Below are 12,153 nucleotides of genomic sequence, written 5' to 3' on the forward strand. Positions count from 1 at the left end.
GAAATTTTCCATCCGGGTTTTAACGTTCATTATAATTCATACATTAAACTCTATTATAATGGAGAAACCGTTATGGCGTTTAATGGAATGTTTAGCCCTCGAATATATGGCGCTTTTGTGTAAATAGGGAGTAAAATGTGTAACATTCGCTTTATAGGAGGAATCACAATGGAAATTTGGCCGGGATCTGTATTATGATATTTTTGTGAAACCACGAAAATAAACAAATGAATCCCGATTTCGTGTCAGTAAAACTACACGACTTATGGATTTACCATCATGTGTTTAAAGCAACCGAACTAAATTAGATTTCATGGAGATGGAGCCTTTATGGTTCCGCTTTCAATTACTGAAAATGCGGCCCCGGCACGTGAAAAATAACCTAAAAGACTCTCAGAAAACTTTTTACTGAAAATTATTTTCCCCGATACATATAGGAGAGGAAAAAACCAATAAAGGATGCCACTGATAGTATATACAAAAGTTTATAACGAAATATTGAAAAAACTTCCATCATGTAATTGAATCGAAGATTTATTTTATAACGAGCCATAACGTCTCTTATTTAGATTAAAACTTTTAATTGAATTCTTATGTAAAACTTTTGTATAGTCGATATTTTATTAAAATGAACGGTCCGTTACGTATTATAACAATAACATATAACGCGTCAACATTAAATGAAAAATATGTAACAAATTTCCATTAAAACTACTTCAGTTTCGTTAAAAAATTCTTGGCATATATTTTTATCCCATTTTAAATATCCCTGATGACTTCATCAGAGAGAAATCTGTAATAATAAAAAAATATATGATTATTAAAATGTGACAATAATTGGCACAGAAAGCGAAAGTCGAACATTTTTTATGGTATCACCCCCAAAATTTCTATTGACTCTTATGGGAGCGGTGCCGCACATGCGTTTTATTCTTTACATTTCTTTTGCATTTTTAATAATTAATATTTAATAAAAGTGGTGCGGTGAGCATTAAAAAAGATTATAATAATTTTAATATTATTTTAAAAATGAAAAGAATTTCTTGGTCGTTGTCGTTATGTCGACGTAATTTAGACGTCTTTCAAGACTTTGACGTAAATTTTTAACGTCTTCCAGAAACTTAACGTAACTTTTTTGTTCAAAATGTTAAAGATTTTTTTCCATTTTATGAATTTGACGTAAATTTTTACGTCTTTCAAGACTTTGACGTAAATTTTTTACTTCTTCCAGAATCTTGACATATTTTTTTGTTCAAAATGAAAAAGAAAATATTTTATATTTCAGGAATTCGACGTAATTTTTTTTCGTTTTCCAGGAATTTGACGTAATTTCCTTGTTCAAAATGTAGGAAACATCTATTTGAATTTGCAAGAATTTGATGTAACACTTTACGTCTTCCAGGAATTTGACGTAACTTTTTTACTTTTTCCAGGAACTTGACGTAATTTTTTTGTTCAGAATGTTATGGAAATTTCTTTCTTTTCCATGAATTAGACGTAAATTTTTACGTCTTTCAAGACTTTGACGTAAATGTCATTCCTCTTCTAGAAACTTGACGTATTTTTTTTTTTGTTCAAAATGAAGAAGAAAATATTTTATATTCCAGGAATTTAACGTAATTTTTTACGTCTTCCAGGAAATTTGACGTAAAGTTTTTTCTTCTTGAAATTTGACGTAAATTAAGGTTCAGGTTTTAGTAGTAAATTTTCATTTCGTCCAGGAATTCCACGTAACTTTTTTACGCCTTCCAGGAATGCAATATTTTCTTGCCTTGTAGGACTTTAATTTAATTGTTAATATTTTTAAGGAATTTCATGTAATTTTCTATAAATTCAAATAATTTTTTTATAAAAATTGTATTATTTACCTCTTGGCCTGCGTTTAGAGAAATAAGCGGACCATCATTATCTCTTTCAACCTTAAAATACAAACACAAAAAGATTTTATTTGTCAGTTTTATAATCAAGTTACATTTTTGTGTTCTTATTTTATTATGACAAATAGGAGTGACTCTCGATTGAAACAACCGTTTGCCTGCACCATCAGTAAGCTGTAGTACAAGTGAGACAATCCTTTTAAAGACCTTAAACAACCATTTATATTTCAGTTGCAATACATTTCAAATATTTAAAATAATCAACGAGAAATTTTGATATTTTCGCTATGTAAGTTTGCCTTGTTGATCTCCTGGTAAATCTCTCGTTGTATTTTTCAAATTAATAAATATTCATGGAAGACTATTATAAATTAAATGCCTGGAATAAAACACAAAATTTATTTAATTACCACATACACACACAGATGTTCGGCCGATATAAAAACTATCGAATGCAACTTGTAACTGATAAATCCGTACAAATAAAAGTTTCCCTAATCGAAAGGGAGCAACAGAACAACCGCAACTTTTTTCATTTCTACTAATTTCTCGGGCGGGAAAGTTTTCGCAATTATCGCTGATTCCGCATTGTCACGTTTAAAACTTTTTCAATTTGATGATAACGTCGCGGTTAAGTTTGGTCCTAAGAATAAATGGTGGAAGCAGGCGTCTATTGATATCGACCGTTTATCCTTTATTATCTCGTAAAATTTTTATCGATGTCGCTTCGGTTTATCGTCCTTTAAGCAATAAAAAGCAACACATTACATTTTTTCACCTTGTAATTTGGTTGTGAAGCACCAAAGTTCATCTTATTTTTTTCTAGAGTCTCAATTTGAGTCTAGTAATATTACCATAAACGGCAACAAACTCATCTGATGGCTCTTGAAATTGCTTGAATAAAAAGAAAACCAGGGACTTAAAGATAAAATTGTTCTCCACCTTTTTTCCTCGCCTTAGGCCCGATTGTTTATTTAGGAAAAGCCTGCCCTCTAGACTCTAGATAAATAGAATAAAACCCTGATGTTTTTTAAAAGTTAATTACGTTCGTCCGCATCAAGAACAGATCGAGAACCGAATACCGGATTAACCCGAAACGACGATTTTCCATTAGCAGGGACACAAGATCGACTCTCCTCATCAGATTTTCTCAGATCTAACCGAATTCCATTATTCCGAACTGATTCTGGGAGTGGGAAAATATGAAATTTTAATTCCGGCTCTATTAATTGCTATTAAAAAAGCGTATGTGTGTTTATACGTTGTACATCTGCGGCACCCTTTTAGGTGCGATATTGGCTATTTCCCGTCAGAATGCATCGACGAAGCGTCGTTTGCAATACAAATTGAAATTAAAGGTGATTGAGTTGCCAGCCACTGTCACATGCCACGTATATATATACATACATGCATACATATGTACGTATGTTCTTGTAGCATTACAATATGTAATTATTCATGAAGTTGTTCAGGACATTTGATTGTGTAATGTCATTTTCATTAAAATCTATATTGTTGTGACAATTAGTTACTATTTCAGTAAATAAATCAATAAAACGCATTTGTTCGCAAGTGAGAAAAATATAGACATAAAAACTGTATGGTAATCGTTATAAATGACCTAAAGATCCTACAGAAAAAATTGAAAGGCAAATATTTAAAAAACATATAAATCATTTTTTTAATATATAAAAATTTATATTAAATTATAATAAAAATGCAAAAAAAGTGTAAAGAAAAAAACATGTTTGGCACTGCTCCCATAAGAGCCAATAGAAATTTTTGGGGTGTTACCATATAAAATATTTATTTTTACTTTATAAACTTTCGCTTTTTGCAGTAATTATTATTATAATTTAATATAGTTTTTTTTTCATTTTTTTCATCATTCATCTTTATGAATATTTAAAATGAGGAAAAATATATACTAAGAAATTTTTAATGAAAATTAAGTAGTTAAGAAATGGCGATTTTTTTGTATATGGTTGGAAAGTAATATTTTTTACATATACATAGATTAATATTTTCTCATTAATTGGTAGTAAATTAATTGTTTATTCAATTTTCAGCTCTTCTGCAATGATACCTTCGTGAGCACCATGGACGCTGACACCATGACCATGATGTTTAATCTTATTATCGGTAAGGAATAATTAGTAAAAAAGGACTTTGTACAGCATTCTAACAACAATTTGATTACTGATTCGACTTGATTTATTTTGACCTCCTCAGGGTGCCAAACAAGTTTAAAAGAGCAATATTATGTTCCATTTTTTGGGTTAAAAAGGATATTTAGAACTATTTTACATAATCCTGAGGATATCAATACAAATTGTCAGTGTATGTTCCGAATTAAGTCCAACCTACTTGCTTCCAGGTGTCTTCTTGTTCCTGCTAATATTCCTCTCCGTAGCCGGGAATATTCTGGTCTGTATAGCGATCTACACCGACCGGGGTCTACGACGTATCGGGAATTTATTCCTGGCCTCGTTGGCCATCGCCGATCTGTTTGTCGCCTCGTTGGTAACCCATATTTCCACTTTTTGCATGCTGCTACCAAGGTAGACACTTTTTTTTTGATAATTTTTGTTTGCATGGTTACGTAACGCGATTGTTGTTTTAAACATAAATCGTGATATAAATATTATAAATGATCGTTAACGACGTGCTGTCCCATACAACTTTCCTCCCCTCGTTCACCAAAAACCCATTAATCATCCCGCCTCTCTATAATTTCCGTGTGTGCTTGTTTAGAACTTTGAACTTTTCTGCTTACGTACAGTACGGACGCTTTAAATTAATTAATTTTAATGTCCTTTAGAAGTTTTCTTACTTTTAGGTGATGACTTTTGCCGGCGTAAATGACATTCTGGGCCACTGGATTTTTGGCAGTAAATTCTGCGACACCTGGATTGCTTTTGACGTCATGTGTTCCACTGCAAGCATATTGAACTTATGCGCGATCTCTTTAGATAGGTATATCCACATCAAAGATCCTTTAAGGTAAGGATCAATTTTCATCACCCTGTAAGCCCTGTAGTAACATGTACACAGCTCCATGTACCTAATTGATTTAATGAATCACTACATTCTCCGCGTAATTACTTTGATTCCGAGTTTATGGTTTGACCGTGTTAACAACCGGCCATGCTCCATTATGCTTACATATATATATATATATAGCCTTATATAGAATTGTTAAAACGTTAATTTTGCCTAAATTGACAAACTCCCGGGGGATTATTCCCTTTTTGGTGTATATGTAAACGCGTCGCCTCGCTTCCAGAAATCCAGTTATCCCGGAAAATACCTTAGCGACGTCGATGTTTATTTTTGGAATTAACACACGCCTAACGATTTTCTTTTAAATGCTGGGGGGGATTTGAATATATTATCTGGATTAGTAACAACAATTGTCTTAATTGGGGAACTAAAATGTTCCACCATCGCGTGAAACTTCAGTTAATAAATTGAAAGTTAGATTCCAGTAACAAGTTGAAGAGTGAAATATTGGCTGGTTTCAGGAAACTTTCAGAAAACTTTTAAGATTCGCACTTTGTATGAAACAGGAGGAGGAAAAGAAGAAGTTTCTAGTGAGAATAATATCTCGAGCCCTAGAGGCATTAAGTAATGAGTTATCCCTGCCAGTTTGTAAATGAATATCATGTTACTGGAAATAATATGTCTAATCAATACAAATGTTAAATTAAAATATCCAAAATAGACACAAGCCTGATGATGTTGATGCAGTTTCAATTGGCCCTCGAAATTTAATTAGTTTCAAGCTAAATGTCAATAAGAGACGATTAATCCTCGGCTAATTAGTCGTATTTTGTGTGAGTTTCATTTTACTAAGTGGATTACGCTGTATATGACGATCATAATAATCCTTCGAAATTGAATTTTCAATTTATTTAAATCAACAGACTTATTTACGAAAAAATGTACATGCCGGACGGTGAAAGACGATGAAAGTAAAAGTGGTGTCAAAGTCACTTGAATATGATTTTGAGATATGTTATACGAGGGCGGGTTAATAAGTCCGTGACTTTTAGAATTTCCTGCCCTTTAATGGAAATGGCAATTCTGCTCCTGTCAACAGAGAACTGTCAGTTGACGCCTGTCAAAATTTGAACAAGCTGCGTCATTTAGTTTGTGTTTGACAGCTGTTGATAGCAGACTACCACTCGTTTTGAGAAGAAAATGGAAAAAAGTGAATTTCGTGTGCTCATTAAGCATTATTTTTACGGAAAAAAACCAAGGCTAAGCTTGATAAATATTATGGGGACTCTGCACCATCCATTTCCATGGTAAACAAGTGGTTTACTGAATTTCGATGTGGCCGTACAAGCACGGAAGAGGCCGAACGTTCTGGACGCCCAGTCGAGGTCTCTACATCCGAAACAATAGAAAAAATTCACGATATGGTTTTAGCCGATCGGAGATTGAAAGTGAGAGAGATCGTGGAAGCCATAGACATATCACATGGTTCAGTAGTTTCAATTTTGAACGATCATTTGGGTATTAGAAAGCTGTCCGCAAGATGGGTGCCGCGTTTGCTCACAATCGACCACAAACGCAACCGTGTGACAATTTCCCAGGAGTGTTTGGCGTTATTCAACCGCAATATGGACGAATTTTTGCGTCTTTTTGTTACCGTGGACGAAACGTGGATCCACCACAACACGCCGGGGACCAAAGAGCAGTCAAAACAGTGGATTTCTCGGTGTGAATCGGCGCCCAAGAAGGCAAAGGTGGGTTTGTCAGCCAATAAAGTCATGACGACCGTTTTTTGGGATGCACGCAGTATAATCCACATTGACTATCTTCAAAAGGGGAAAACAATCAATGGAGAGTATTATACCAACTTATTGGATAGATTTAATGAGGAAATGAGAGAAAAAAGACCACATTTGGCCAAAATAAAAAAAATTTTTCACCAGGACAATGCAAGGGTCCAGACATGTGCAGTTTCCATGGCAAAAATCCATGAATTAGGTTACGAATTACTTCCTCATCCGCCCTATTCTCCAGATTTAGCCCCCAGTGACTATTTCCTATTCCCAAACTTATAGAAATGGCTCGGTGGAAAGAGATTTAACTCCAACGACGAAATCATCTTTCAAACAAATACCTCGACAAATCATATTTTTCCGAAGGGATAAAAAAATTGGAGAAACGTTGGAACGAAGTGTATAGAATTCAAAGGAGACTGTGTTGAAAAATAAAATAACTTTTTATATAAAAACCTGTCTTTTATCCAAAAAGTCGCGGACTTATTGACCCGCCCTCGTATGTATTATTGTCTAATAAATAAAATAACAACGAATTTACGGCTGGAATGAGTTTCCGAATAGAAATGGACCCGTTTCTTGGCCTCCTCGCTCCCCAGATTTAACGCCTCGCGATTTTTTTCAGCGGGGCTAATTGAAAGAGTTAGCGTATCATAATGGAGCAGTAACTACTCCGAAAGAAATTTTAATTTATTTAAGAGCGCATTAAGGAAAACATTTATATGAGTGACTTTTGGTCTATTAGCATCTTTTGACGAGTTTTACAAGGTATTAAAATAAATAATTCAAATTTGAGAGAAAGTTCCTTTAATTAATAAGACCAAATAAGGAATTTCTATTTCAGATATGGTAGATGGGTGACCAGACGAGTGGCTTTGGCGACAATCGCCACGATATGGCTTCTCGCGGGGCTGATCTCGTTCGTTCCGATTATGTTGGGCCTCCATCGGCCCTCGCATCCCTTTGTCATCGAATCGGGGGGCCACAACTACCCCACCTGCGCCCTCGATCTCACCCCCACGTACGCCGTCGTCTCCAGTTGCATCTCCTTTTACGTACCCTGCATTGTCATGTTGGGTAAGTCCTTCCTCTCTCTCTCTCTCAAAAATTCTACTTTACAACAGAGCAATTTGAACAATTTTATAGAGTATTTAATTAAAAAGGAAATTATACTCGATAATGAAGTGTGGATATCCGGAAACTGCCGCTTTTCAACAAAAAAACATTAATTAAATAGAGTTAATACTATTTGACACTAGTAAATACTTCGTTTAAAAACTGTATTAAATACTTTTTTCTTTTTAAATGCAATTCGACTCTGAGGTACAGAAACATATAAATTTAACGTAAATTTTTTATTTAACCCTCCAAGTGCAATTTGTCTGATAGATTTAAATCGCCGCGGTGGTAAATCCTGAAAGTCTGTTGCGACTGTAATGCACACTTTGCCTTTTCCTTGTTTGTCCCTTTATCCCTTTGGGATTTGTTGTTTGTTTATTTTCTCGTTTCTTTTTTATGGAAACTGGGTCGTCTGTAAGCCGAAAACTAATGATGGCGGTGTTACCAAGTAAAAAGTGTTGGGTTGTTGATCTACTAAAGTTATTATTATTATATAAGCTTTATTTGTTTGGTAATCATTTGCTCTACAAAGTTTGTACCATCAATTAACACCATAAACCTAAAATGACTTAAATCTTCTTTGGTAATTGACCTACAAGCATAATCAACATAAATAAACTTGAACACTAACTGATCATCTCTAACAAACTTTTTAAATTTTCTCAAAATGTGCACGTTAATCTTCAGGTTTTTGGTTGATAACTTTTGATCTACTGAAGTTACAATCATAAAATAAACGTTATTTTACTCTAGTATGTAAGTAGTATGTTATATGATAAAATTAATATTTTATGAATATTCCTTATATTTAAAATATAAAGAAATCATACTCTTTTTAATCTGGACTTCCTGGAATTTAAAAAACACTTTATATCCATAAATTTGCCAGATAAAAATTCGGATTTTTCCTTACATAAAGAAACGGACTTGAAGTTATGCATAAAAGTGCAGTTTCTCCTGGTTTATTATTCGGCAAGCAAAAATGTAGAATATGCGACTTTATGAAATATTCGAAGGGTATACAACATTGAAAGGTTTCATAGATTCTTTCACTAAAATTCCTGCTTTCTAAAATGATCGGTCATGCATTATTTAAGATTTTGATTATTTGTTACTTATTAAACTTATAGTAGAAATCCTTTGATAAAAAATAGAATATATTTAGTATAGTCCAAAAATTCAAAAAAAATTTTAATATATGATGCCGTCTAGTAATAATGAATCAACATTCAAATGCCTTATGTATACTTATACAATTTTATAAATCGATTAAAGTAACTTCATTTAATTATAAAATCAACTGACATAGTTAATAGCTTACTAAGCACTCAAACCTAAGTAAACCCAAAGGGACGTAACCCGAAAAATTGTCGACTTTAATAAACCCAAGGCAAACATTACTTCGGCTCCTCGAAATTGGTTTTCGCCCTACTAAATGAAAATGAATCTTAATTTTTCCGTATGCAGGTATTTACTGTAGACTCTACTGCTACGCCCAGAAACACGTGAAGAGCATCAGGGCTGTCACTAGACCCATCGAAATACCCAATTCTACATCCAAGAAAAAAACCATTAAACAAAAGAATAAGGCCCTGCATATTCATCTGCATAATCATCAGAGTTCACCGTATCACGTGAGTGATCACAAGGCGGCGATCACCGTCGGGATTATTATGGGGGTTTTTTTGATTTGTTGGGTAAGTGTAGATGAATAAACTAAAAATCTGTTAAGACTTTGACTTTCTTCATAATCATTCCTCAATAATTAGTCTAAGAAATAAGAGACTTTTGTACTTTTCCCCATATGCAGGTACCATTCTTCTGCATCAACATCGTGGCCGCCTTTTGCAAAACCTGCATCCCGGACATCACCTTCAAGATCCTGACCTGGTTGGGCTACTCCAATTCCGCCTTCAACCCGATCATCTACTCGATCTTCAACACGGAATTCCGGGAGGCGTTCAAACGGATCCTGACCGCCCGTTACCCGGAATGGTGCTGCGGTTGCGGTCGCTACCAATCGGTGTCCCTAAGGAATAACGAGAAATACGTCACCGATTACGGGATCACGAAAACCCTGGTGGTGAACACGCGACCGCGAAACGGGTCGTTTGGAGACTTTTTCGAGTCCAGTGAACATTTTAGCTGCGACGAGTCGGCAAGACAGACGAGGGTCAATTCCGCAGCAGACGTTTTGCAGGAGGGTGACGACGTCGCGGACATTTGACAGGAGTATGATCATTTGCAGGACACTATGGTGTAATCACTTTTAGGCAAGTTTGTTTTTTGTAGCAAAGGTTACTTTATTGGTGTCAAACATTGATGGTAGCTTTGGTGCCCTCCAGTTTCATTCCTCTTGGTTATACAGTTTCATTCCCCAGTAGTGATTTTTTTTTGTCTTCATTTTAAATAATGAGTTTTATTCTATACATTTTTTGATACGACTTACGGGTTAGCCAGAAAATCAATAAATTGAAAAAAAATGATATTTTATTAACTGATTTATTAATTGAAAAAGCAACTCATTTTGATATTATATATGAAAATTTAATGCAATTAAAGTATTTTAAAAAATAAAAAAGTTTAGTCCTAAAGAGGATTTGAACCTGCGACGCCTGCATGTACGGTTGGCTTAAAAATTTACATGAGACATGCAGGGGTCGCGGGTTCGAATCCCACCCATGACCTAAGTTTTTTAAATTTTTTTTTTCATTTTAATGTTTAAAAAAAACTTCTAAAATATAAAAATAATCAAATTTTAAATTTTGTTAATTTTTTAGACAAAAAAAGTGTATTTAATTTCTTTATATCAGTAGCAACAAAAAGTATTTTTCCCCTTTCTTGAGTAGACTGATTTTGTAAAAAATATATAAGCAATAAATAAAGTGTAATATATTCTAGGCTATATCACCATTATGGACCATTTTCCATTCAAAATACATTATATACAGTGACAAACCCCGACCATTTCACCCTTATACAGAAAAAACGCTTTTTATTCAAACCTTTATATGAATACTAAAATGATTAATGACTTTTTTTACTTACCTTACATATCGAAACCAATTTTTTCTCTTGAAACATCAATACATATTTCCATTACTACTGTGATGTTGCGTTGTCACATATCTGTTACTGTGTAAATAGTATTCCATAATTTTTGTAAATACTTTTAATAAAGAAAAGCCATAAAACGCTTCTGATCCGACTTAATGTACAAATAGATTCTCTATACATACGGCCTAGAATCTAAAATGTACATAAATAATATATAATGACAGGGTCGCGAGTGTGAACATATAATAATTAGAATATATGAAACAGCAAATAAACATATCTTCTTGTAAATAATAATAATTTCTCATCATTGTCTGGTAGCTCAAAGATTATAAATAAATGTGTCAATCCCTATTTGTTATAAAACGATATTTTATACCCTTGCTAGTGTACGTTTAGTTTATATAAGTAAAGTGGTCACCTTGAAGACTGTAAATAGCGTAAAAAGAATATAATATATAATATCATCATCTTGAATTTTAACTCTGATTTGATGGTGTTTTATTTCAAAAAACTCCCCTTTTTAATATAGATTGCGAAATTAACGAAAAGTTAATTGCTCTGGAAATCGAAAACCGATCGAGAATAATAATTTAAAAAGTGATTTTCTCCCTCCGGATAAATGATTGACGAGTTTCCGTTTCGTTTTTGTTTTTCTGGAAAATTTTTAATTGCTCCAGGACCTTCTTTGCCCCACAGGTGTGTCTGTTAATCGGGGAATTTAGTGGAAAATTATAAAAAAAACCTTTATCAGTGTGGGTAAGAATTTTTGCTTAAAAAAAATTGAAGTATTATAGAGAATTAAATGCTGATTATAAACATCTCATAGCTATCTTCAATAGCTTAGAAGATATTTGCGAAAAACATTTGGTCCTTCGAGCCGGATTTTGCACTTTAAATCCCATTATCTTAGAAACGGTTGCAGATAACTATATAGTGTTTGAAGTCGTTTTAATAAGAATTTAATTTTCTGTTCAATGAGTTTCGAGATTTTTTTTCAATGTGATTTTTTTTAGCGCAAATTCCAAACAAATGGTCGTATTTAATAATTAATATTCAAAATCCGGTTTTAAAAATTTGTATACAATTAATTTTATTAGACACCTATTTAAGCGTTTTTTGAAAAAAAAAATTACAAAGTGCATATTATGATTTAAATTAGTCAAATTGCACTCATACTGAATCAATAATATCCTTCCGTCCATTGTATGTTTTTAAATGCGAATTTCAAAGGGACAAAACCAGCACAGAGGTCCCGTTTAATTTATCCGAAACTTCATTCAAATGATTCCATTAAATTCGTCATT

General features: G+C 33.4%; 1 protein-coding gene across 1 annotated transcript in view; it reads left to right on the forward strand.

Annotated features, from left to right (window-relative positions):
* Nucleotides 1-11,329, forward strand: part of LOC126746325 (dopamine receptor 1) — a 60,638-nt gene extending 49,309 nt beyond the window's left edge. Inside the window, exons 3-8 of the mRNA XM_050454523.1 lie at nucleotides 3,947-4,019; nucleotides 4,255-4,400; nucleotides 4,717-4,880; nucleotides 7,515-7,747; nucleotides 9,257-9,486; nucleotides 9,600-11,329. Of these exons, the coding sequence (XP_050310480.1) occupies nucleotides 3,947-4,019; nucleotides 4,255-4,400; nucleotides 4,717-4,880; nucleotides 7,515-7,747; nucleotides 9,257-9,486; nucleotides 9,600-10,016 (1,263 nt within the window). The 3' untranslated portion in view covers nucleotides 10,017-11,329. The remainder of the gene's footprint in view (nucleotides 1-3,946; nucleotides 4,020-4,254; nucleotides 4,401-4,716; nucleotides 4,881-7,514; nucleotides 7,748-9,256; nucleotides 9,487-9,599) is intronic.
* Nucleotides 11,330-12,153: the final 824 nt, after the last annotated feature.

The sequence above is a fragment of the Anthonomus grandis genome, chromosome 17 (assembly GCF_022605725.1).
Source record: "Anthonomus grandis grandis chromosome 17, icAntGran1.3, whole genome shotgun sequence".
Taxonomy (NCBI): Eukaryota; Metazoa; Arthropoda; class Insecta; order Coleoptera; family Curculionidae; genus Anthonomus; species Anthonomus grandis.